The 27,193-nt window shown below is 39.4% G+C and overlaps 2 protein-coding genes across 6 annotated transcripts in view; one reads left to right on the forward strand and one right to left on the reverse strand.

Annotated features, from left to right (window-relative positions):
- Positions 1-461: 461 nt before the first annotated feature.
- On the forward strand, positions 462-17,315 carry NOC3L (NOC3 like DNA replication regulator). The gene is made up of 21 exons (XM_065638785.1): positions 462-532; positions 1,742-1,949; positions 2,362-2,488; positions 4,429-4,586; positions 4,697-4,753; positions 5,792-5,922; positions 6,560-6,721; positions 7,494-7,587; positions 7,797-7,972; positions 8,191-8,319; positions 8,772-8,903; positions 9,291-9,371; positions 9,923-10,023; positions 10,492-10,564; positions 10,642-10,705; positions 10,793-10,864; positions 11,857-12,038; positions 12,267-12,395; positions 13,036-13,133; positions 14,989-15,073; positions 16,811-17,315. The coding sequence occupies exons 1-21, from the start codon at positions 524-526 to the stop codon at positions 16,940-16,942; spliced, it is 2,400 nt and encodes a 799-aa protein (XP_065494857.1). The 5' UTR covers positions 462-523; the 3' UTR covers positions 16,943-17,315.
- Positions 17,316-18,148: 833 nt separating this feature from the next.
- Positions 18,149-27,193, reverse strand: part of PLCE1 (phospholipase C epsilon 1) — a 161,117-nt gene continuing 152,072 nt past the window's right edge. For all 5 annotated transcript variants that reach the window (XM_065639444.1, XM_065639446.1, XM_065639445.1 and 2 more), the window contains 5 exons: positions 26,671-26,880; positions 24,784-24,945; positions 24,418-24,636; positions 23,454-23,663; positions 18,149-22,304 (listed from right to left, as the gene is read on the reverse strand). In XM_065639444.1, the coding sequence (XP_065495516.1) occupies positions 23,484-23,663; positions 24,418-24,636; positions 24,784-24,945; positions 26,671-26,880 (771 nt within the window). In that variant the 3' untranslated portion in view covers positions 18,149-22,304; positions 23,454-23,483. The remainder of the gene's footprint in view (positions 22,305-23,453; positions 23,664-24,417; positions 24,637-24,783; positions 24,946-26,670; positions 26,881-27,193) is intronic.

A 27,193-nucleotide genomic window follows, 5' to 3' on the forward strand; every position in this document is an offset into this window, starting at 1 on the left:
TTTTCAACTATAAATCTGTATATAACTGTAAATAGAAGGATCAAGCTGTCCTTTAAAACCACTAGTAACAATTCCTGTGTAAATAAAACTTACAGCAGATGTGCGGTGTGCTTCTCCTCCGTTCCTCAGTAACCTGCTGCTACCTGTGGCAGGAGAATGCCGTGGGGACAGTGTTGTACTGATTGAACTGAGCACCAGCGCCGCTCGTTACCTGGTTTCTTTTTTGGTGCGGGGGCGGAGCAGCTTCCCCCCCCCTACCCCCCCTGGCGGTTGCCGCTCTCCGCCGCCAGGGGGCGCTGTGACCGTGCGGCTCCGCCCCCGCCCGGCCCTGGCTCCGCCCCCGCCCGGCCCTGGCTCCGCCCCCGCCCGGCCCTGGCTCCGCCCCCGCCCGGCCCTGGCTCCGCCCCCGCCCGGCCCTGGCTCCGCCCCCGCCCGGCCCTGGCTCCGCCCCCGCCCGGCCCTGGCTCCGCCCCCGCCCGGCGCTTCCGCTGCCGCGGCGCAGCACGCGCGCGGGCCCGCCGCCATGAAGCCGGTAGGACGGGGTGGGGGGCGCTCTGCGGGGCCGGGCGGGACGGGGGAGCGGTGCCCGGGGCTCCCGCTGGCCCTTGCGCTGCCGCGGGGCGCGCCTGGCCGGGGCCTGCTGCTCCGCCTCCCCTCGGGGCTGCAGGAAGCGCCGGGGAGCGGGCAGCAGTCCGCCCTGCGGCGGCGGGTCCCGGGCACGGCAGCCCTTCGTCCCTCACCCTCGAGGGTGGTTTTGCCAACACTGGGGCGCGGGAGCAGCGAGCCGCCGTTGCGCGTTACTCGGCGGCGCGGGGCGTTGGGCTGCTCCAGCGCCGTGGGGGTGGCGCAGGGGCCGGCGTCGGCCTCGCTGCTGGCCCGGTAGTGAAATCTAGAAAACCAACAAAATCCAAACCAACAACAAACCCACAAACCTGAACTGGCAAAAAAAAAAAAATGCAGGTTCGAGGAGCCCCTCGCTGCTCCAGCCACTTGTCCCCTTGGCGAAGGGACACCCCCACCACTACCAGGCCCTGCCTTCCCAAGCCCCCCAGTACAGGCGCTGTGCCGCGTCCCTTTCCATCTTGAACACTTCTGAGAGCGTTTTGCAGTTTTGGCGCAGGGTGCCCGTGCTGATGTGTGCCTCTGGGCTTTCCCGGAGCCCTCTTTGGCATAGCCATGGGACCCCCCGAGCGCTGGCACCTGTGACAGGTGCACAGCTGTGCCTCATGCTGTCCCGAACCTTGCAGCCGGCAGCCTGGTTGCTGCCTCGCAGCTGCCGTCATTGAGAGTTCAGGGCAGGAGAGAGACAAAGCTCAGCATGGGCAAGGGTTTTGCGGGAAGATGTTTGCTTGAGTCTGTGGCCGTGGACCAGACCCTCTGAACCTTGTCATGTGCTGGGGAGGAAGGGCATTAGTGAAGAGAGGAGACAAGGGTTTGGGAGCATACAGGGCAAAGAAACGTGCCCTAATAACCTGTTTACCGTACTTTGAGTGTTTGTGTGTCATGAACATAGGGTTTAACAAATTGTCAAAGAATATTTCTGTAAAACATTCTTCACAGGTCTCTCTTAAGAACTTAACACAGTTGGGTAAATTGGGAGCTAACTGATGATACCATTTGGAAGAAACATGTTCTTCAGCCCTCATAGAAATACGAACATAGTGAGATCTGAAACAGTGGAATAGATTTCACAGAGGCTATGGACATGTCAGTTACTTGTAGGTTTCTCTTTGTTTCCTAGAGGAAGAACACAAAACGAGTTCCAAGCTTTCGCAAGTTACTGAGAACTAGTCAAATAAAACTTGACAACAAATTAAAGAATAAGCAGTTCAAGCAGAAGAGTGCTGCTAAGAAGTATCGAAAAGAACAAAAGAAGCTAAGGGAGGCTGTCAGAGATGCTATCGCTAGAAAACCTTTTCCATTGGAAGAGTACAAGAAAAAACAAATTGGTAAGTGTTTGCTCAGAGTTATTTTTGCAAGTAAAAAGGTATGATGGCTACTAAATATTCTGCTGCTTCATGTTGCAAAATTATGTTTCAAGAAAACAACATTTCATTTTCTGCGTACAATTAATTGCTATTCTCGTTTAAAGGAAAGAAAGGGAAGGTTATGAAAAATACAAAATGTAGCCATTCTGGCAGCAAGATCTGATGTAAGGTGTCAGAAATGTGTTTGCTCCAATCATTATTGGATGTCACAATAAAGGGGCAGTTTTCTGGGATGACACAAAATGCATGAAGGCTGGTGAGCTCAGGGTTGAAGTAACGAGTAAAATGGTCTTGCAAGTGTAGGCAGGGTTAGGTTTTCAAGTTTGAATTTATGTGCAGGATCTTAATCTGTATGCATCATCTTCTAAATCAGATGAAAAATGGGAAGAAGAAGAGGAAGAAGATGCTCTTCCACTGGACATGATGGATGAAGATGACTTAAAATTAATGGAAGATTTGGCTCAAAAAGCATCCTTTTTAACCAGAGATCTTTCTTCTAAGTGAGTATTGTTGTGATGTCTACTTTTTGTACTCAGTTATGTGTGGTTAATATGTAATGAATATGTAACATAATACATATACCAGGAGGTCGCTTTCAGTCTGGTGTTTCTTTGCAGTTCCAGTTTAGTGTTTCCTTAGTCTGTCAGTACATTCAGTATTAATGTATTGATGTGTATCAGTACATTCACCTGCTCTGCCTGATCTTCAGGATACTGTTTCTGCACAATATTCCTTCCCATGAAGTCCCTGGCTGTAAGATGAATTGCATTCCTCAAACTGAAAGAAATGCATTAATCTGTATACAGGCCTTTTTCTGTATAGAGTATTCAGGATGTTCTGTGGACTTTGAGCCACTATACTTTCACATTGCATTGCAAATTACTGTTAAAAAAAAAGGGGGGGGGCGGATTCTGGAAGCCATGTCTGTAAACATGTGCAACACCAAAACATTCATACAGAAAATTCGTTACCAGTTTTCTGGAGCAAGGTGTTAGGGTGGAGTTCACAATGAAATACATAGAAGGATAGTTGCTCTTTTACCTATTTTACTGTTACTAGATTTTAGTTTCTTTTATAGTGTCCCCTTAAACTGGAGAATTGTCTTTTTCATCTGCTTTACTCTGATCAGCCATAATCATTCTTAGGAACTTGTCAAATACTACCTCACTTATAAATTACATGTTCATATTAGCACAGAATAAATATTTATGTTCTTATATAGTTATGTGCAGGTTAGGAACATATCTTGTGAAAGGGTAGTACACCACACTGCATTATTTCTGTTATCCTTGAAGAGTGGGCTGTGACACAGGCCTTCCCAGTGAGCAGAGTAGAAAAGTGATAGGAGTAGTGGTAAAAGTTAACATGGAGTAGGGATAAATAAAAATGTGCACTGATGCACTCATTTTCACGTGCTGGTTAAGCATCAGCTGGGTAGTCAAGGCAGAGTAGGGGACAGTGAGGCTGTGGGGCACCTTAAGGAAGACACTGGACTGTGTGTCCAGTGAGAGGGTCCTAGTCCTGCTTGCTTGCTCGTGGAGTCCTTCATGACAGAGCTGCTCAGGGTTACGTTTTTAGTGAGCCTCAGCCATGCCAGGACACCTGCTCATGCAGTGGGGGAGCACAGTGGGGAAGGGGGCAGGTAAAACAGTGCTCTCGTCTAGGTGAGAGACAGGCTGTGCTGAGGTCTTGATAGTTTATATTTGGCATATTTTAATTTTATTTACCCTTTTCCAAAATTTTGAATATTTTGGGGTGAAATCATGTTTCTCAAGGATGTTTGCCTTTACAAGCTTCATCTGATTTGTTCACTGTTGCCTTACTTTGAAGGATCCCTGAGTCCCCTTAGTGCTACATGAATGGGAACAGTGCCACCTCAAAACCCATCAACCAGTATTAGGGTCTCCAGATGTCTGGTATGACCCAGAGTTTCCTGTGTTTTCACAGCAGCTGCATTTTCTTCATGCTCAACAGAGCAATCCTAGATGTGTAGGATCCTGTGCTCGTTGAGTAGGATTTGGGTACACAGGAAAGGTTTGATCTGCACAGGGACAGCAGGGTTATACCATTTAGTTAATCTCTTTTGTAAATTCAAAATCAATGGAAGCTTTTTGCATGCTTGTTTATGCTCATATGCCAGCATTTCAAAATCCATGAAGTTGGCTGACCTGCTTGGTAGACTAAATTTCATTTTGTCTTTGCTCATGGGAAGCACTGTATTGTCCTGAATTCAAACATCCTGTACAGATCCACATTCACATTGTTTGACTGAGTGGTGACTGATGCTGTCAATGGTAAACACACTCAAACATTCCACTTAATAAGACCAGTCATTATTTATTTTTCTGAGTGCAGAGACTTATTCCAGCTAGTATACTGTCATACATGGTTCATGTCTAATTAGATGGCTAATTCATTTAGTTTGCCTTGTACTTTTCAGTGAACCCGTTCATGTCAAAAAACGAAAACATGAAAGTGTGATTGACAAATATGAGAAGATGCCAAGACGTATGCAGTCTGAGCCAGAAAAAGAACTCATCCATCTCCTGCCCATCAAAGACAAGGGTGGCATTATTCCCCAAACTATGGAAAAGCCGGGTAAGACACAGATTCTGAACTGGTATAGGAGCCAAGATGTATATAATTTATTTTTTTTAAATTCCACTGTGTTTATGACATGCTTGACAGTAGACACTCTATATTTGCAGTTTCCAATGTTGCACAGGATGAAGAAGAGGATACAGAAGAAATGGAGGAAGCAGAGGGTAATAAAACATCATGTTTGCCTTTTATTTTTTTTTTTTTTTCCAAATCACTGACATATCTGAAGAATACTTTACTGTTCCCTAAGGAAGACTGTAATTTAATTATATTTTCTTTAGGGTGTTTTTGGATATGTTTGTTACCATGTTGCCACCAAAGCACAGCAGTTATTCAGAGCTTGCTTTCTTACTTGTTAGGATCCCAGGACCTGAGGAACAGCTGTTTTCAAAATTTATTTCTTTAAAATTATTTTGGTTTTCACCTGAAGCTGATGTTTGCATGAAGTTCCTTATACCAGTTGTGTCATCTTTGCTAGTGAGAAGGGAAATCTTGGTCTTACTTAGAGAATACATGCTGTGGTTCTAGTTTGATTACTCTGAGATCATTTTGAAATGCAGTTCAGGATACAGATTTGTATAGGCTTTTAAGTGACTGTCTTTGACTTTGAAATTTTTTACTGAAAACATCAGGATACCAGGAAATTCAGATTTGGATTTGCAGTTTGCTATCCAGTTAAGAGTCATATTCGAATAACAGTTGCAGTTGTAACTCTGCCGCTTCTGGGTCATTATTCTCTAAATAAAATCTGAAGTTGAGGAAGGGCATACTTGTAGGAAAGTAATACTCAGAAAACACAAATAATACAACTATGCTTTTAAAAGAAAAAGTGAATGGTGAATAATTTGCTGCAAATTGCAGAGCACTGCAGTTTCTTGGCCCAGTTGGGATCATGTGTCGAGTTTATATGTTCCCACTGTGCTTAGGCAACATGATTTGCAGATTCAAAAACGTTTGGTCTGTTTCTTTTTGCAAGCATAAGATTTTGGAGCAGAGCAAAAATGAATATCTGGGTTAAGCTAAGCTCTAGCAAGGTCCTTCTTTAAAGCTTCTTTTACTGTGGAAGGGCATGTGTTACTCTTGTGTGGTGTTGCCACAGTGCCCATCTGAAATGCAGTGTCTAGAACTGTAGTTTGCAATACGGTATTTGTTGAGCGGCTTCCCTTGTGATGCTCCTTTCTAACTCTCACACCTTGTGCCAGACTTCAGTGCAGAGCCCCTGCCTGTGCTCACTGCTGAGGAAATCGCTGCTCAACGGAGACAAAAGCTGCAGGAGAGGAAGATGCACATAGCGGCCTTGGCATCGGCCATTCTCTCTGAGCCAGACAACAACGTAGGTAACATTTACTTCACATGCGTGTATGTGCACCAGTGTTGTGCAGTAAGGCAGTAAAGGCCTGAAGTGACCAAACAATAGGAAAAAGAGAAAAGTACCTGAATTGAACAAGGAAAAAGATCAGTGTTGTATCACTTCTTGGGGGTGGCAAACAGTGAAACTACTGACATGGGTTGGTACAAAGGATTGGAATGAGGTGAAGATCCAGGTGGCTGTTCGGGAGTGATTTGTCCCTCTGAATACTTGTGGATTTATGAATGTCTGTGTAATTTCCTGTCCAAACTACCTTGTTCCTTAAGCGTGACCCTTATTTAAGCTCTGATTTCAGTATTGTATCTGATAGTTTTCAGTGTTTCAGGATATGCTAGTAATTTTCTATAATTCTTTGCAACTTTGTAATAGCAGGGTAGTTTGAACATTCCCAAGATAAAAATTTTTTTGGGATATTTAGCATTTCTTGGCTCTTTATGCAGTGCTAAGCAGAGGCTGAGTAACCACTGAATTAGTTGCTTTCTCTTTCTAATATTTAAAAATGAGACATGTTTCTTGTGGCAAACTTTTGCTAAAATGTACCTTGTGCTTGTAAATCAGTTTAGGAGTGATCTTCAGCTGACTTTGTCTTCCTCTTAATCAGATTAAAAAGTTGAAGGAGCTGCGTGCCATGCTGATGGAACAGGATCCTAATGTGGCTGTGATTGTTCGGAAGCTGGTCATGGTTTCTTTGATGGAGATATTCAAAGATATTGCACCTTCTTACAAAATTCGGCCTCTGACTGAAGCAGAAAAAGCTACCAAGGTGAAATAACAAGTTTCTTTATAGAGTGTTGTGAGTAGTTCAGATTTCTTTTGTAAGTTATGCCAAATACTAATACTGATTTGTTTGATATGAATTTATAGTTTTGAGCAAAAGATGACAAATACATGAGTACTTGTGGAAATTCTGATACTGTGACACTTTCAGGGGCAGATGTCTTTGTTTTGAACCTTTTATTCTTATTTGCTTCATTCAATAAGCAGGTGACATGCTGATGGTAATAGAGGGAAAAAATAGCATATGAAAGTAACATACCAAACCTGGGTGACTTTCATCATAAACCTTGCAATAAGACGATGTTTTGTGTCACACTGAAGGCAACTAGAAAGAAAGCAAATTATGCATCATTGTCACCTAACTGGCACAGATTTCTTTGAAATGCGTTCAATAATTTACTGAACAAATGCAGAGTAACTTGTTTTCTGGAGCTTGTTTTTAACCAATTCTTTAGATGGTTTCTTTAATATAGGTAGTGCAGTTTAGAGTCATGGCTTTAAAATAGCACCTAGTTACATTTCAGTCCCTGTAAATTAAATAGGCCTAGTTGGAAATGGCCCTTTGAGCACAAGAACTTGTATAGAAATACATAGAAATATTGTACTTTTCATACATTTCTAGGAATCTTTGTCTAGAAGAAAAATCTACTTAGATATCTGATATTTGTTTTAAAACTTTTTTTTTTTTTCCCCACCACTGGCTAGTTTCAGGAGTTAACTCTCCAAATAAAATTTCATTTGTATTATTGTTATTACAGGTTAAAAAAGAAACTCAGAAACTGAGAGAATTTGAAGAAGGCCTTGTGAGCCAGTATAAATTTTACTTGGAAAATCTGGAACAAACAATTAAAGGTACAGTTAACACTTCCCGTTTTATGTAGTAAATGCAAAATTGTTTACGACATCACAATTTACTTCCTCTGATTGAATGGTACCTGCTGTCTTTGAAATAGTACCTGCACGAAGTATGTGGGAGAATGCCTGCAATAACTAAAAATGTAAATATTTAGAAGCTCCCCTACATTCTGAACTGTAATCACCAAAAATAATATTTTGTGCAGATTGGAAACAAAGAAAGTTGAAGAAAAGCAATGTCATCTCATTAAAAGCATATAAAGGTCTAGCGGAGATTGCAGTCAAGTGTCTGTGTGAGCTGCTTGTGGCCCTACCCCACTTCAACTTCCACAACAACATTATTGTTCTCATTGTTCCCCTCATGAATGATGCATCAAAAACGGTAAGTGATTTTCTGATTAGGGGAAAGAGTTCTTGTTTTGCCTGAAAAATAATCTGTTTCTGAGCTTTATTCCACAATATCCAGATCTTGTGGCCGTATCTTTTTGCTGTTGTGCAGGCTGTGTCCACTTTCTAATTAGTAGATACCACCAGTATTATAAGTTAGCTGTTGTCTTGGAGCTGGTTTTACAGAAGAATTTGTTTGAATTCACTTTTCAGATTTCTCAACTGTGCGTTGAGGCAGTTAAGAAGCTCTTTAAACAAGATAAGTTGGGCTATGCTTCACTCGGTGTAGTTAAGGTCATTTCTGGCCTTGTAAGGGGTAGAAATTACGATGTCAGACCAGAGGTAAGAGTCTTTCTGTTCTACTACACAATTTTCTTCTGTCAATGGTTTTAAAAAAAAAATCTGAAAGTTAATGTTAGTGCAGCTGCTGGTTACAGAGAAGCGGAATTTCCTCGCTCTGTCAGAACATGGGCAACTTAGGAGTGAGCTGAGCCAGATGATTAGAAAGAGGGATATGGGGTGAGGGAAGGAGACTGGAAGGAGGAGATCAGACTCCGACAGAGACATGGGTTAAGTCAGGCAGGGAAACTTGAAGAGAAAGGGGCAAATGGGGGCATGGATAGAAAGGAACAGTGCTAGGGAAGAAACTGGGAGAAGAGGTGGGAGACACAGCTATGAAGGAACAGAACCTTTGTCCAGCCAAGCCTGCTAGTTGGAATGGAATTCAGAATTTCTTAGCCTCCATTCCTCTGTTGTGGATCACCTTTCACTGTATTTCTTTTATTTTACTATAGGTATTAAAAGTATTTCTTCACTTAAGAATTAAGGAAGTAGAATTACAAAAAGATTCTGAAGACATTGCACCAAAGAAAAAGTTCATGACTTACAAAGAGAAAAGAAAAAATCTTTCAAGGATGCAAAGAAAGGTATGAGGTGGGCTTTCCCATGCTGTGAATTTATGTAGCAATTTGTTCTGTTAATAGCAATGATTTCACTTCTGTTGCCATTGCTAACTCTTGAGCTTTGGTGATTAGTATTTGTGTTGTACTTGAACATTTATGAGGTTCTACAGGGAATTTAATTATCTTCCTATTTTTTTCCTATTTTTTTTCTCTTTCTGGTGTTGATGATGCCTTTGATTGGTTGTTTCTGATAGGAAGGAATGTATCCAAGTTGGTTACCTTGTAGCATTACCGGGTGACTTAAGCTACTCACCAAGCATGGAAAATTTGTTGTGTGTCTTTGCAACCGGGTTGTCCAGGCTGGTTGGAAACATTTTATCTGTTGTCTTAAAATCAACTGTATATTTCCAGTGGAAGAAAGCAGAAGAGAAACTGGAACGAGAACTCTTGGAAGCAGAGGCGTCAGAAAGCAAAGAAAAAAAACTGAAGCTGGTGAGTAATTTAGAGATTGTTTTCCTATTTTTGCAAAGTAGCAGCTCCTAACACTTTTGTAACCAGGTCTCCCTTCCATCCCAACCTTTCAGCATTCTACACCTCTAGATAATGTTGGCAATTTACAAATATTTCGCCTGTGCCAGAGGTCTAGGTTTTAGTAAACCAAGCCCTCTCAGTTTACCCAGGAAAGCCAGCATAGCCATTCCTGTTTCCTTCTGTTCTCTGCACAAAAAAGTATTTGAATCCATTGACGTAAGTCCTGCAGGTGCCCTGTTCCGTGTGATGCTGTGTAATGGCTGTTACCAGCCTCTAGGCAGAGGTGGAGTGTGATTAGCATGGACTGGGGGAAGAGAGGGTGAAGGGACAGGGGAGGGGGCAGGAGAGCAGGACTTGAACTTTTCAGCATAAGAAGAGCAGAGGTGCCGGGACTGGTTTGGAAGGCCTGAGTGCAGGCTTAGAGAGAGAGGAGCGTTTTCAATTAAGTTTAGTTGAAGTAGAAATGTCTGTTTTCCACCCTTCAGTATTTTATTTTATTTTCTTTCCTTCAGCACACAGAGACCTTGAATATTGTATTTGTAACATACTTTAGAATCTTGAAGAAAGCTCAGAAGTCTCCGCTTTTGCCGGCTGTGCTAGAAGGTCTTGCAAAGTAAGAACTGGGTCCACCTGCTTTTGTTTGTGTTAGAAAAGACATAAAGCCCTAAAGGGATTTTTGACTTTGAAAGCGACTTATAAGCAGTGGGAGAAGACCGTCCCTTAAAATCTCGTCGAAATTCTTTTATTTCTCTGATGAAGTTTTCACCTACTTCTAAAAACATTTCAATGTGATGTGAAATTTCCCGTGATAGAACTGATGCAATGCAAACCCAGCAGGGTGTGACATGAGTCCATTATTTTGTCTGATTGCTTCCTGAAGAACACTGAGCATGTCTCTAGCGCTGTAGGGAAGCCATGATAGCAGCTGGGGGCTGAATCATCCATCTGTGTGAAGATAACAGATGTTCAGCATTTTATTTAGCTCTGCTTTTAAGGTGGTGATTTGGTCATTTCAAAATACTTTGAACTGAGTTTGCAGATAATGTCTGTAGCTTAAAAATTAAAATCTCTTTGATTCAAGGTTTGCTCATCTCATAAATGTGGAATTTTTTGATGACCTGTTGATTGTCCTTCATTCTCTCATTGCTTCTGGGGTAAGCTGAGGTTACTTTTATTACAGTTTTCTTAAAATTGCATTCTTTTGGGTACTTAGTCGGTTTTGTATTCTCAGGGTTTAAGCTATCGTGAGAGTCTTCATTGCATTCTCAGTGCTTTTCATATACTCTCTGGCCAAGGTAAGAGACTGTTAGAAACAAACTTTTGTTTATTATTGTCTGATAAATTAATGGAGTAAATATATTTATTTGGGATTATGTTAATAGGTGATGTTCTTAACATTGATCCAATGAAATTCTACACACATCTTTACAAGACACTGTTCAGCCTACATGCAGGTAACTCAAAATTCTTATTTTCCGTATTTACCTAGATAATTTTCTGCTTATTTGATATCATAGCCTTAATATAATATTAATAAACCTCAGTTGGTTTAAGATATCTGAGTTCTGAAAAGAGTACTGTTTGTTTTAATCTACTTTCTTCTCAATTTACACGCTGCACTACTGTAGTACAAATACTAGAATTATTGTAATACATGGTAACAGGTTCTAATCAGATCACTTCATTAGGGAATGCTGAGTGTGTGATCTTGGATAAGCATTTATCTTGTCCTTAGTTGAAGTTTTTTTACTTACTTAAAATAGTTTCTTTCAGTGGCAATTCAAAAATTCTGGTTTTTCTCCAATTCTCCCTCTGCTAGGGAAAAATGTCTAATTTTTCTAATACAATTTTAAAAATAATTTCAATTTAAATTCTGTTTTCTAGAATTTTCTGGTTTACGTTTCTGATTTTTGTAATTCTGATGTTCTAATTTTCTAATATAAATTTTCTAAGAATTCTGGGAAGTTGAATAGTTTATGAAAATAAATAGACTTATAAAGTTTGAAATTAATGTAATTTTAATGAACTTTATAAATTTGTATTCACTAAGGAGGAAAGATTGAGAAAAAAAAATTCTACAGTTCTGCAGTTCCGAATGGCTAAAAGATTAAATCTTTGCACCACTGAACAATTTATAAAAGAAGATGTAATGAATGCACCTAGGGTTAAAACACTAACTGCTTCTAATGTTTAGACATTTTTGATGGAACAAATATTTTCTTAGGTAGGAGCACAGAAACAATGATACATTTTTTTTATGTTCAAAGCTGGACTATTTTTACCAAAAAAGGATGGATGCTTGTGTCTGTGTCACATCAGTGCTGTGTCTGAACCCCTTAGCTTTCATGCTGTTTCTCAGGTTCCAGTGTACAGTCAGTACCAGAGTATTTAGCTGTATGTTCCTCTAAATGGTTATTTACTCTTTGTATGAAATTCTGCTTTTGAGGTCGTACCAACGATGATATGGGGATTGTGCTCCAGTGCCTGGATGTCATGTTTGCCAAACGGAGAAAGCAAGTTTCCCAGCAACGAGCTCTTGCTTTCCTAAAGCGACTTTCCACACTTACTCTTCATGTCCTTCCAAACTCCAGTGTTGGGATCTTGGCAACTAACAGGGTATTAATGCAAGTAAGTTTTACTTGTTGGAATCTTTAGCTTACTAGTTAAAGGTTTTTGAATTTTTTGAGAGATTGACTTTATGCAAAATGCATTGAAGCATCTTAAGCAAGAGTGATGAAAACAGACTATCCTTAAATGCTGCTGAGACTGAATAACATGGAATGAATCCTGAACTTAACCGTGTTATAATTGGGTGTGTAATATAAGCAACTCAGTCTTTTTGTCTTTGTGTTGTAGATATTCCCAAAGATGGACCTCTTACTAGACAACGAATCTCAAGGCAGTGGAGTTTATCTCCCAGAACTAGAGGAACCAGAGCATTGCAATGCTCAGAACACAGCTCTGTGGGAGCTGCATTTACTGCAGGTTAGTGAGTAGCTGAGTGATTAGGGAAGCAAAAGTCAGCAGTAAATAGCTGCTAAATGTTTATATGTTTCAGAAGAATAGAGGATAGAGGTCTTCAGGCTTATCAATCAAATTTGGCCCACGTGATAGACCTATTCCATACAAAGAGGAAGAGCAGCACAGTGGTATAGGAATGAGTTCAAAAGGGGATGTTACATATCCCTTATGATAGTGCCACACTGGATCTTGCCCCGGGTTGCCTAATAAGACCCTTTGGAGGCTTTTTCCATCTGTTAAGTTCCCGTGCAGTCCAGCCCTTCTTTGGGGAGCAACTGACACCCTGATCTGTCATTCCAGCCAGTGTTTAGAGTTTGGGGCTTGGGGAAGGCTTCCTCTACCCTTTCTTTTGCCTTCTGGGAGCAGGAGTTAGATTAACTGTGTAGAGTTATGCTCACAGCATGACATACTAGTGAATAAACGTATGACTGGGTGTTCTCATTAACTTAACCCCAGAAACTGACTGATTTTGGGGTGCTCAGTTTCTCTATCTAAAACCAAAGCAGAACCTTCCATCTTATTGAAATGGAAATAAGTGCAAGAATCCATAGATTAATATATTATCCCTCATCCCTCAGCCAAATGCCTTCTTTCTTCCTTTTAGAGACACTATCATCCAATAGTGCAGAAATTTGCAGCTCACCTTATTGTTGGAGCTCCAACTGAAGGCTCAGGAACTCTTTCACTTGATTTGAGCCAAAGGTAAGTTATCAAGGAGTTATGTTTTTAAAAATACTGCCCTGAAATGTAGCAGTTACTCATACTTTAAAGGAATCCTTAAAAATAATTATCCATAAAATTAAAATATTCTGTTCTTCAAATTCACTTTCTTTGTTCTTCTGCCAGTACAAAACGTTGGCTGCCTTTTTCTTTTTTTTTTTTTTTTTCCCTTTTGAGGCTTGTTGCCAGGCTATGACAAGGGTAAAAATCTCACAGTGCAGTGTGCTTTCTTCCCATGAGAGCAAAATATCTGCGTTTCTTCAATAGCAACCCTGATCTTAATATGGATCAGGATCACTGGACCGTGACTGTGTAAACTGGAAACCAAGTTGCAACATAAGGTCTGTAGCATGTTAAAATGTCAGGATGACCATCCTGGTTCACACTATAGATCTAATTCAGCATCCTGTCTATGGCAGCAGCTGGAAGCAGATGCCTCAGGAAGAGTAAAACCAGGGCAAGCTCCAAGCCGTGTGCTAGCCTCCAGCTGGTTTCAGCCAGGTGGATTTCCTGAACCTGATACCATTTTCTGTTTTGTACCTCTTCATAGAATTATTTTCAAAACTGTTCATTGCGCCTTGAACCAAAGTATGCATTTTGCAAATACAGCATTTTTTGGTAAGGGTTCCACGAGTCCACAGCTCGTTAAGTTTAAGACGTACCTTGTTTTGTTTTGAACCTGGTGTCAGCATGGATCATTTAACAGTCCCTGGTTCTTGCTCTGGGAGGTGAAATGAACGCTCTGCTCTAATACATTCTTTCTGTGGCTCACATGACTTGGGGGAACCTCTATCGTGTTGTCCCTCTTTCTGCCATCTGTTGTCGCTGAAGGGATCTGCTGCAAACAGGAGCTGTTCTGTACTTCGCATCATCTTTGTTGCATGTTCCTGAACTTTAACCATTTCATGTATTTCAAGATGAGATAATTGGAGACTCAAATGCAGTATTTGAGATGTGGGTGATCTGTGGATTTATACACTGATGTAACTATTTTTCTATTCTGTTCTCTGTTTCTTTCCAACTCTGAACAGCATTAAGGTCACAATCCCATGAAAGTATCTGGCATAACAACAGTATTTTTTTCATTAAGTGATAGTGGTCAGCTCAGAGCCTATTGTTTTTATGTGACACTGAGATTGCTTTTCTCTATGTTTGTTTTGCTTTTTTTCCCCCACTAAATTTAATTTGCCATTTTACTGACCATCTCATACAGTCTATCTGCAGTTCTTCATAGGCAGCTCATTCTTACTACCGCAAATAACTTGGTACTCTCCAGCTCATCTTTGAATGTGTTGAAGAGCACAGCTTCTGGCTCAGACCATGTGGAAATGCATAGTTTCTTCCAGCCATTGCAAAAACTAACTCCCATCCTCTGTTTCCTGCCCTGTAAACAGTTCTTTTCCCATATAATGGTCTTCCCTGTTCTCCCATGGCTGCTTAGTTTTCCTAACACCCTTTGTTAAGGAACTGTTGGAAATTCAGGCAGATTGTATCAGCCAGGTAACCTTTATCCACATTTTTTTTACTTTAACTATGTACAGGGCAAACAGTGACTGCTTAGAGCGTTGGCAAGCCAACAGAACAGTTTTCTTGTCTCCCATTTCTTCTTCTGTCCTCTGAGTATTTAGACACATTTTACTTGCTTTTACCTGCATTGTTCCCCAGCTGTTGGCTTCCAGTCTTTTCCAGGTGATGCTCATTACTCTGAGGAGTTCTCTTAAAGCATGGTGGTGGGTGTGAATGGCATGTGTGTGGGAAAAGCTGCTCTTGGTTTGGTGATATATTATTTGGAAATGTATCTAATGCCATTTTTCTTTCAATGTGGTTTTTGCTATAGGTCTGCTACAGAACTTTTTGAAGCATATAGTATGAGAGAAATGACCTTTAATCCTCCTGTTGCATCAGTAACACCCAGAAGAAAGGTACTATCCATCTCTCTGTGTCCTTTTTTAACCATATCACATACCAACGTAACCTGTATCTGCTGGCTCAGTGTGCACTGCCCAGGCATTAGCAGACTTAGTTGGGCTTTTTGGTTTCTGTACTTTCTGTGTCAAGTATTTTTTTTGACTGGCATAAGATAGCACTGACTATGAATAAGGAAAAAAGGCTGTATGAATAATTCCACCTCGCAGAGCCAGTTAATGTAGCCAGATGAATGTGGTAGTTATTATTTTACTTACCTTTTGCACTTTGCAGTGGTTCAGTGCAGAGTTCATGTCCCTTTTCTGTAATGATGAACTAATGTCTGTTCAAAAAGCAGTAACAAAAAGCCAGCTCTCTTTCCCCAGTGTGGGTAGTTGGCAGGACAACTTGATTTCCAGACCCTTTGATTCAGTATGTAGAAGGACACTGATCCCTATTGGTGTCAATTTATAGCTTTAAAGTATAAATTTGAAGTGAACAAAGAGCTAATGTATAAAGAGAAGAAATGGGTAAAAACTTTTTAGATCCTCAGCAGTGGATGTGTTCCAGATGCTGACCTCCATTAAATGTCCAGTGAGTGGTGTGTCCTTTAAAAGGTGATAATTAATTTTTGTTCTTCCTAATGAAAACATTATACCTTATTAAGCTTGTTAGTGCCTCCAATTTGTAACTCGGTAATGTCAGTTAAAGCCTTGAGAGCACAATTTTTTTTCCATTTTAGAGAAGCAGCTTCTGAAAATGTATTTGTACTTACTTTTACAATGACTTCTTGATGTGTCTGTCCTGCCAGGATGTTAGATAAGCAGCTCTGACAGAACAGGGCTGGGAACAGCAGATAGAGAGATTGTGTAGTGCTTGAACAAAGAAGTGCATAAGCTCTTTAAGGTCACAGGAACAGGGGAAGAGGAATGGAACAGAGAGAATTGTCCATAGCTGGTTGTGATGGATGTAACTGGGAAAATTACCTTGGAGTCTTGCCTTCTCCCTGGTTGTTTGGCTCACTTTAACAAATTCTGTCAGTATCTAAGTTTTAGCCTGTCTGTCGTGGATGTTTTTCTCTGTGTGCCATGCTGCCGTTGTCTGTCAGTACTTCCCCCCTCTTGACAGAAGCTCTGAATTGTTTTCTTTCCCTGTGTACCACTAAAGAGAGGATCTCGTTTGTCCTGGCGTGCAGAAAGTACTGCACCATGTGAATGTTAAGATTTTAACAGGGAGGTATACATCACGTGCATAAGCTTTCTCATCTGAGCACCAGGAAGGAGCGGAGGCCTCCGGAGCTGGCTGCAGCCACAAGGGATCTCGTGAGGCAGGGTCAAGACTTGTCTTTCTGACTGACAGCCTCCACTGCTGGCATTATTGCTCTCGCTAGCCTTTTGATCTGATAGTTTATTTATGTTGATAAGGCGTGTTGAACAGGAAACAGTGCGTAAGCTCCTTCAGAGCTGGAGGCTGGGGCTGTGTGTAGCAGGTATTCTTCTAATGCCCAGTTTACAACAAAACAAAAAAAATCCTCACCAAAAACACAAACTTACGAAGGGCTGCCCTGCACATCGCTTTGCTGCTGGCCAAGTGAAGCTTCCTGGCACGCCAGATATATGTGAGCTGCCAGATCCATAGGTCTGGTCTAGATTCCTAGGGGCATGGGAGAGAAACAGGGCTGCTAATTTAAGCTTTGCATGGAAAACACATACTGGCCTTGTTTAGTAATGCACCTAATATTTTGTAATTTTCAGGATACTTTCTCACCAATGGATTCATTTATAGATGAAGAGCTAAACAAACGGCTTCAACAACACATCAGTGAGACTGTTGTTCACAAACCGTTGGATTTTGCTAAACACTTGAAGGAATCATCCTTGTCGTAAATTTGTCAGTCAGCCACGTTCGGTTGGTTTCTCTTAATTATGGAGAATGATTGGCTGAAAGAAATTTCCAGTCACATTAAGGGAATTCAAGTAGGTTTTGGTTTGACTATAGAAACACAAAAAAATGTAACAGCAGTTTTTCACACCGAATTACAAAGCCTCTCCACTAAACCACCGAGCCCATGTTCTCAGGGCTTGGGAACCACAATGAACAGTCACAGCAGCAATCTAAAAACATGCAAAACCAAGTCATTTAAAAATTGTTTGCAACCATGCATTAAAGTATTTTTGTTTATATATCTTAACATTTTTATAACAGAATATAGGCATATGTGTTTCTGAGAAATCACTGGGTTGTGTTGATGAATTAATAAATATTTTGGAAATGTAAATATAGTAGTGACTTTGATGTTTGAGATACCTAGAGATTTGGAATATGTATTGCATTTTTCTTCTGTTTCTTTTTCTGATGTCTCCTAACCATTTATCTCATCTTGAAATGATTTTACACTTGGTGGGGTTTTTTCCCTCCAATGAATCTTGGTATTGACAAATTGAGATTACTGAATTCCAGTTCTGAACTATCATAATTGAATGCTCTACTACAATGTCTTTAACAAGCCATCGCTGTCAAGAATACTGGACAAATTCAAGGTAAGAATTTGAATTATTTTTTATCTTAATTCCCTTAATATTAGTTATTGCCTGGTTGGTTTAGAATCTGTTTTCAGCTGCATGTTGGCTTTGCGATCAATAGATAAAATATATGAAATAACATGCAAGTGAGTATTGGCTCTATGTGAATTCCATTTTACAGGGGAGTGTGGTGGGCTCTCCCTGGCTGGCAACTAATACATTCTGTAGTGTTTAGTCTGTGAAGTGGTAATAATACATGTTGGAAGGTTTACAAAGCTTTTGTTCAAGTTGCTTAACCTCCTTACAATAATCAGAAATTCTTTTTTTTTTATCTTGATTTCTATTTAATGGATTAGAAAATACATATTTTACTATGTAGATTACAAAACTGCCTACATAATACTGCTGGTAATACATTTGTTTCTGTTTAGGTTGCCAATCCCATAGCTTTTGAGTAGTTTTTTTTAGTTGTTAAGTGGTTGCAAATATGGATGTGGTTTAAGTTCTGAAAATTCCAGGAGGGCATTTGCTAGTACTTTGTTAGGTGAGGAAGGCAAAAGCAAACAGTCAACATCTTAAACCATTTATTTTTTTTACAACATATACAAATACAAGTTTATTCTTCAAGTCAGCAGAGAGAAAATAGTCCAGGTGGAAAAGTCACTTTAAAAATTGTTCATTTTACATAATTTCCAAACAAAAGAAAGACTGGCACATATTAATGTTGCATTGTCAGAATACTTTGACATGCAGAGGCAGACAACTGTACAACTAAGTCATTCCGAAATATCCTATACGTGTATTGGAGCGAAATCCATTTACTGCTATTGATTTTTGTGTTTAATTTGCTAACTCTGCCAAAGGTCTATCACTATTGAAGTTACAAAATATTTATCACAGACAGGAAAAAAACACCACCATTGTTACATTTAGTGGGCTACCCTAAAGGTAAACTGAGTTTTATAGTGGAATAGTAACAGCCAGTGATTAAAACCCAAAAGTAAGCTGAAGCATTGAGAGAGCTAGAGCGGAACAGACAGTTTGGTTTCAGAAGCTGCAGACTCAACCTTCACTGAACTATAAAGCTACCAGCAATTTCTTCTTTTTTAAAAGACAAACTATGAATGTAAGAGAATGTGTTCATGAAATATGTAGATACTTCCATGCTAAAGTCTTTAATTCGTGAAAGCACGTGATTTCTAGAAGCAGACAGCTTTCTAAAGATGGCTATTTGGATACTTCATCTAGTAATATTTGTAGCAATAAAAAAAAAAAAGTAAGTGACTAGGTTTTAAAAATTAAAACTGACATAGTATCTTTTACTCTTCTAACTGCTAATTTTGAGGTTAGTAAGATAGAAACGGGAAACCCTTCAGGTGGTAGGAGGGACCTCCTGGTGTGCCCCGGTTCCTGCAGCAGCTGCCCAGCTGTTGTCCCGTACAGTCACACAACTGCAAAAGTAGCACATGCTATGCAAGGAAAATACAAGAAATTGGTAGATAAGTAACAGTGGTTTTTAAAATAGTGTAGAATAAAATACTTCTGTGTTTTTTGCCAATAGGCAACAGAACGTGAGATTTCCGCCTGTAAACTGTTCAGCGTCAGGTCTGTTACCGCTCAGAGACTGTGTGTTTCTGGAAGGTGTTGATTATTTACATTCCTTTCTTTCAAACTTTATCCTGGAAGTTGCTTCCTGTAAATAGTTTGTAATGTAAAAATGAATGTATTTTCCTAATTGATGTCCATGCCCAGCCAAAAGCACAGAAAGGGACATTGTTGTTTTGTCAGGCTTGTCATAGGAATGTGCGGACAGGTATTCCTGCAGAAATAAAATCTGGCTAAGCAGAATAAACTTTCCTATTAGAATAATAACTCATCACATGAAATTTGTTTAACTGGGCTTTCACAAAAGTTAACAAAAAAAACTCTGTTTAATGCTTCAAGTGGTGTTGTATTTTCATTATTAGGATACTTGGAACAAACACAAAAGGAAGGATATTGTATTCCAATGTACCTAATATCACCAACAAAACTTTACTCTGATGTTTACCTAAACTTGAAATTAAGTGATATATTTATATTAATGAAAATACTGGACAAGTGTCATTAGCCGTACACAATTCCAGATGTCTACATGCCTATAAGGTTGGAGGTTTTATATAGAAAGCCAAATATTTTGCTGTTCTCTTTCACTGTGATAAAGAGCAGCAAAAGCAGCTTTAGACTCTGATTGATGAGGAAGATAGTTATATGAATAAACTATTCCCATAACTAGAAGATTATTGTATTAGCAGAAATGGTACAAAACTACTGTTTTTAAATTATCATTAGACTTCAGGCTACTGTTAGACCTGTGTTACACAATGCGACATGGCTGCTGTTGTCCCTTGATTTCCCAAGGGTTTTTTCTTTTTAACTCTACGTGACAGAAAACCATTAGTGGATGATGACATGGGTATATGAACTTTCCATGCTGAATTTAATGAATTAGCAAACGTGTCTTCCAAACTAAACTACTGTGATACTACAGGTGATGGTAAGACTTTTATTTTCAGTGCTGCTGAATATAACAAAACGAAAAAGCCGAACAGGTAAGGTCAAACTCTATAGGAAGTAAGTATTGTTTCTAAAACATCATGGAAACACCAAAAGAAAAATTTCTTAAGGGTGTGAAACCGCTACTGTGTTAAAGTAGCAGACAGTGAAACTAACATTTAAAAAAAAAAAATTATTGCATTAGTAGAATTGTGCAATAGGTTGATGTAAGTATTTCCCAGTAATTCAAAAGTATTCCAAAGCAAACTATGCATATAAAACTATAAGTTGTCACGTCTAATGTTTTACTCACTATCAGTCTTGCATTATGCATGTGCCCTGGAGTGGGGATGGGAGGGAGCACAGCGCATTCTTACAGGGCCGGCTGCGCAGTTAGAACTGGTAATGTGTGAGTGAAGGGGCTGAGCTAGGAGGTGTGTGGGTTTTTTAATTGGTTCTTGATTGCTGAATTGCAAAATTCTGTTTTGCTACATCAGTACTGAAGATAAGCAGTGGGAAGTGCATGGTCTCTGGGAGGATATGCCATGGAGAAATTTGACTTTTTTGTGTGTCTGTGGTTATTTTCCCTGGAAATGACCTCAAAAGGGCACTTTTTTGCTTTAGTAATGGCTACTTTACAGGAGTTTTCTGCAGTGAATAGTGAAAGACTTCATAGCTTCTGGTGACAGAGAGCAGCTTCTGTTTGCTTGTTTATATGCCAGTTAATGACTTTTCTTGCTTTTATTTAATTTTCTAATTTTGGGGATGGGGTTTGGTTGTCACAGTACTGCTGCTTGTAACTTCCTTTCATCCTTGCACTATCAAAGGTAAACATCCTTTTAGTTGTGCTGCTGTTTTATCCTTTGCCTGATGCAGCTTCTCTCTCAGGAGCAGCAGCATTTTGTGCTAAAGTTGATGTGGAATAACTGAGTGCATGAATCGCTCCCCATAGTCGTGGATTTCTTATTTTGTCACACCAGGTAACTGAAATGCTTTGTTCAGGGATTCCTCTAGGGAGAAAAAAAAACCGCGCAGAGCAATTTATTCACCACAGATAAACTTCTTGTGGGAAATCAAAGGGATGACTGATTTCAGCAATTGTTTCATTTGTGCCCCTGTAAATGGGTATGGATTGTTTTCACTAACTAAGCAAATTTGTAACTCCTATGGAGGGAAAAAAAAAAGAGACAACCACAAAAACTTAAATATCAGAGAATGAATTCAGCAAACATAAACCTTTCCAACAGTGTTTCTATGTAAACAAAAATGTCAAGAGTTATAACGTGAGAGTTCTTTGTACTCTCTGGGTGTAACAGACAAAAAGACATTTCCTGACAATATGGAAAAATGTATTTTGAATTCAAAATTTTAAAATGTTAATTACATTTATCAATGCATTGTTTTGAGTTGGGTAAGTTTTGGGTATTAAACATCTTGTGCTGAAAAGAAACAACCAGAAAAGTTCAAACATTTTTTCCTCTAAATCCAGAGAGAGGTAAAAATTCTGCATTTTCTAAAAAGTAGTATATGATAAATATATTACACAACGGCATATACTTTGGAACATGATAATAAATATTCTTTCTTTAAACACAAGCCTGGAAAACTAGAATTTATAAGAATAAAATGTCGTTCCTTGCCAAAGTATCACTACCAGTTAGGTGTATTTAGCTATTGTACATTATTTTGTTAAAGTAGATAAACCATAAATAATTTGAGCATTTTGTGTATATTCACTAAAGTTAAACAGACAAGCAAAGGAAGTTACAGTATATTTAAATCTCTTTACAATCACTTAACACAGTGTTTAACAGAAATCTTCATGTAAAAGTGCATTATTTCAATATAATACACGTAAAAGAACACTCTGGTTCTCTGCCTTCAGTTTCCCTAGAGGCAACTAGCTAAAATCATCTTTTGTTTAAAAAGAGGAGGGTGACAACACACATTTGTTTACAACATACAGTCCAAGAAAACCTCTTCATCCAGCTGTCGAGAATCTGCAGATGTGAAGGGATGGGAAGAGGAGAATCTTCCAATAGCTGACAAGTGTCTTCCCAATCTACAACATCCCATTTAGCGTTCCCAGACTCTGGCTGTTAATCCAGCAGCATTACCTGGATTAAGCATCTATAGCACAGGGCACACAATTGCTGACCAGCTCAGTCCGCAGCAGGTTCCTTCAAAGGCACTGCAGAAGAATTCAGTGATGTAAATTCCAGTTTTCCAAAAATGTAAAAACAAATGAAGAAGAAGAGGGAAAATGACTGGGGTCTTTCCGTAATTTACTTTGCTTTTCTTGAATTCAAATTGTTTTGATGATCTAGGGCTTTTCTAGTAGCCTCGAAATAAGATATCAAGTTTGTCCCTTGTTATTTGAATTATTTTACAAATGAAAATATTATTTTTGAATTCTGTTAATGGTTTAGCAGTAGTATGACAGTGCATGTCAAATAATGCTTTAATAATTAGCCGTATGTGAAAAGAGAAATATAATCTTAAATTGGCTATATGTGAGATGGGATTATCAACACTGAAAAGATTTCTTCTTCATTTGCAAGGAGCCATAACTCAGATGATGTCTCAGTGCTGTAGTAGCACTATGCAAATATCTGGTTAGTATACGGTGGACAAGTTACATGTACTATCTTCACAGAAACAAGACAGTCTTATGTTGTGTATTTCATTTGTTTTAAGTCAAGCAAGATGGAAGAAATTGAAGAGGTACGGAAAGGATAGTAAAAATGTTTAAACATTTCTGCCAGAATTTCCACAGAGAAATTAACACTATAAACTTTTGTAGCTAAAAACCCTGCTGATTTTATTATATGCATGTAATAAAAAATAACGAAAGCTCTACTGGATACTTCTATTTACTTTGGCCTAGAGCAAGAGTAACAGGACATTATTAATTAAGCACAGTTAGTGGATTAAAATGCATGCTATAAAATCAACCAGGATGCAACTTTTTTTGTTGGTTTTGGTTTGGTTGGTTGGTTTGGTTTGGGGTTTTTTGTGTTGTTTTTTTGTTGGGTTTTTTGTTTGTTTGGGGTTTTTTTTGTTTTTGTTTGTTTGTTTGTTTGTGTTTTTTTTAATAGGCAGCTAAAGTGAGTGAAACTCCAGTCTTGACACCATTCTGATTCACTGTAGCAAATGCCATAAATAAGTGGAGACCATGCTGATCTGATTGTGCCTTTGCACACCAATGTCTAAGGCTTTTATGGATCTTTCTGGCAGTCTCTTGTACCTCGCTATCGTTTAACCAACTACAACTTTGAAAAAAATACTCTGTAAATCAAGTATTAAATGATTGGTCAGAGTTAGAATCAATATGTCATACCTGGATAGACCATGCGGTAGGCAGTGGTGGTTACTCCGTGATGTCACCAAAAGTCAAACTGCACGCAGACCTCTCGTCCTTGCTCTGTGGACTGTCCGGCGAGACCTGCAGAGGTGGCGAAATGAATCCCCGATACTGCTTGCTTGACTTGGTTAACTTCTTGAGTTCACTGGTAAAGGAAATGCCTTTTCTTTTGTCATCTCGTGCTGCCTGTAAAAAAAATAAATCATAAAAGTGGTTTATAACAGGCTGTTTGTTAGCTGTGAAATATGGAATTAATATGAAACCACCTAACATATTTCTAAGCAGGCCTCCCATTTGAAAGTCAGCCTGGCTGTGCTTTCATAACCAAGCATACTCTTCTAATTGTTCTGAATACATTAATTTAAAATTATGCATTGTCAAAGATATTTTTAGCAAAATTGATATAAACTCGTTAAAAATCTGTGCTTATGCCACAGGTACTTTAAAGCAACAACTGCTGTAGACTGGTGGCATCTGCTGGAAGGGGGAACACTGCTCCTTCTCCCAGCAGGCATGGACTTAATTCCTGCTGTTTTCCAAAGCCTGAGATAAACGAACAGAACAACTTTTTCACTGGGAAAGAATAAAGGGGACTTTGTTCCAGTAGTTTTTAAGTTCTGCCCATTTGCATAGTCCTGCTTTACTGTGATGGGGAGCATGGCGTACACATCCAGAAGATTTTGAAAAACAGAAAGCTGCAGCAAAAGACAGAGGTTGTCATGGGATTTGCAGGCTGTGAGGGAATTGTGTCGCTGGATGTAACTGATGCAGTTTTGCAAAGGAAAAAAGGGAGCTGTGGAGAAAAGAGGAATCTGCTTTTTGCTGTAGTCTCTTCTCCCAACCCAACCTCCTGCCAGTCGCTGAACCACTGAAAGTAGGTTCCCATTAAGCTGATCGCAGACCATCTATAAAACCTGCTGCAAAGTATTTAATCTTTTACCTGAACCTGTTCTTTGAGTTTAAGGATAAATTTTCCTGCTCCCTTCCATTTGCTTTGGGCCTGAAACACAGACTCTTGATCAGAGAGAATCCTCTGAGATGGTTTAGATGTTGAGGACTTTTTGTTTGCTGGCTCTTTTGTCACCTCTTCCAAGAGCACATAATCACTTGGATTTGGATTGCTCAAAATGCTGTAGGAGTATTTCGCTTTGCAAAGAGTCTGTTAAAAAGCAGAAAAAAAGAAGACAAAAAAAAAAAGAGAGGCATTCCTTCAGATTCAGGTTACTAAACCGATTCCTCAGCTAGTACCGAGAATAACCTCTGCCCCACATGTTAAAGACCTACCAAATGGAAACATGCTGCTTACCTGCTGTATGACATCCTGAGCTGTGCTGAAGCGGGGAGCTTTGATGACGGTGCGTGGCTGCTCTGGGGAAACATCATGCACCTGAACAAAGAAACTGTCATCCTCAGAGCTGATAGCTGCATCTTCCTTTGCTTCTTGGAAGACATTTCTCTCATTTAAATTCTATAGAAAAAAGGAAAGCCAAATTAATTTACTTCAGAGAGGTGATTAATAGCAGGTGGTCACAAAAGGTTCTGCTGCCCCTGCTTCATTTCATTAAATGCAAGTCTTATTATATAAGGGTTTTGACAAGCCACTGTTGCTGGTAATAAATCTCTGTGTGTCTGAAATAGTAGACAGGGAGTGAAGACATACACATTGTACCACATTATGCAAAAAACGATCACTTTCCTTATGCATGAAAAATGATGTTTTGTCATGTAATGGCGGCATTAAGATGGGAGATGGTGGAAGGTGTCCTTTTCTCTCCTTGTCCCTGCACTGAAGCCAAAATAATTTAGAGAGCAAGAAGTCTGAGCAAACATTTTCCTGTGGATCAAGAGGAAGGCTGCTGTGCTGTCCTTTTTCGGACTCTGACTATGGCAGATTTTAGACAGAATTCCTCCCTGCGCCTTCTCTCAGATAATCGATTTCTCTCCAATCCCTTGTAACGTAGCTTGAATTCATAAGCTATAAACACGGGCTGTGTATCACACCCTACAAATGGACCCACTCCTTGTTTCTCCATGCAAATTTGCAGCTCTATTTCTCCTCCAAGATCTGAGGCTGCTATCTACAGAATGGCTCAAAATTACAGAAAATGCTTTGAGGTACCAACATCACAGGACAAAACTACAGCATAATTTAACCCATGTTTTCTGAAGGAATGGAGTTCAGCAGTGACACATTTGTCGTCACATACACTTACAAAGTAAATGGGTGTTGTCAACTGAATTAAGTAGGCTACTGTTTCCATGAGCAAATTTCTACCAAGTAATTTTTGCTCCAAATATTAGAAATAAAGGAAAATAAAATACTGATTTCTCTAGTACAGTGGTAATTTGTAAAATTGAAGCTTTATCAAAAATTTTATCAAAATAATCAGTTAAAATATTTTTTTTTCATTTTAAAGGATCCCAGAGGATCTGCGTCATCTGTGGATGTAAAATCTGTGCATATAAACATATGTCTACATATATTACTATGTTCAGGCCAAGCAAGCATCATTATATGCTGAACTGACTAAAGGAAGTGCCTCTGAAAATGAGATCATTAAATGTCTTTCTCCTGCTTTTGCGTTTCACAAGCCTGGGCACTGGCACAGCTTTTCAAGCTGTGAATGTTTTGCTCATAGTTTAAACTGAAGTAATCACTCCATCTTCCTCCTTCCAATTTAAAGAAATCAGCTATTTTAGGCTATCATTGATAATTTTCATCATCCTTCGAGGTTTTTAGAGTTCTTTAATATTAAAATCCTTTCTGATTTTTCTGAACAGAAAAGAAGCTGGTGACATCTAAACTGATTGAAAATTGTAGTCTGGAGTTCTCTTATCTGTGATCTTTTGGTTTTAACTATTATCCCTTCTTTATATTAATTTCCTGTCATGTCAAAAGCTAGATTTACATTACATTAGAACTATCAGTCAAAACAGTAAGCTAGTGGCACTGAACTGTTAAGCGATAATGATCGAGAACCACTAAGCTGATCCTAGAGCTGAGTGAAATCAAGGTAGTGTCGCACAGGTGCATAAACTCTAGTTGTCCTCACTCAAATGTTTTTAAACAATGTATACAGCGTTGACATTACTCACCAAGTAGTGAAACAAATATCGCACCCTTTTGTTTCCCGGTTCTAACAGCTATTTTTAGCTACCTTTGTAAATAACAATTTATCTAAAACAGACTTACTTCCTCTCGGGTTTTAAAGATAATCCTTCCAACATATCCTTCTTCTGGGAACCAACTGTTCAAAAGCTGCACTAGCCCTTCTTCAGGACCAATTACTCTCTGGAATGGTGGTTTTCTGCATTCACTCTTTTCTTTAGATATAAAACTTTTCTCTTCCATCAGAAAATAGTCTGCCGCACATGACTCAGTGCCTTTTGTGTTAGCCAAGATCTAAGACAGACCACAATAAACACATGACAATTTGAATGCTAAATATAAACTGCGTAATTAGTAGTTATAAATGAGACTGAATAAAGAAGCTTTAAGAATCTGTAACTGTTCTGACAGTGGAGGCAAGACTTCTGATGTGCTATTTATTATTCAGATATTTTACTCCAGGGTAATGTACTGTTCTCTTTAGCCTAGCCAAGCAGTTCAACTATTCCAGACAAGGCAGTACTTATTTAAGCTTATTTCTGTCCTGTTGGGCTGGCCAGACAATTTATTCATAATCCCAGGACAGTACAGTCTTTTCCCACTGCTA

The sequence above is a fragment of the Caloenas nicobarica genome, chromosome 7, assembly GCF_036013445.1.
Source record: "Caloenas nicobarica isolate bCalNic1 chromosome 7, bCalNic1.hap1, whole genome shotgun sequence".
In the NCBI taxonomy this organism is placed as follows: Eukaryota; Metazoa; Chordata; class Aves; order Columbiformes; family Columbidae; genus Caloenas; species Caloenas nicobarica.

Bases quoted from the DNA above. Each gene is read 5' to 3' on its own strand.
- NOC3L (XM_065638785.1), top strand. The intron at 4,754-5,791 runs GTAATAAAACAT...ACCTTGTGCCAG, and splicing joins AGAAATGGAGGAAGCAGAGG to ACTTCAGTGCAGAGCCCCTG. The intron at 7,588-7,796 runs GTACAGTTAACA...TATTTTGTGCAG, and splicing joins TCTGGAACAAACAATTAAAG to ATTGGAAACAAAGAAAGTTG.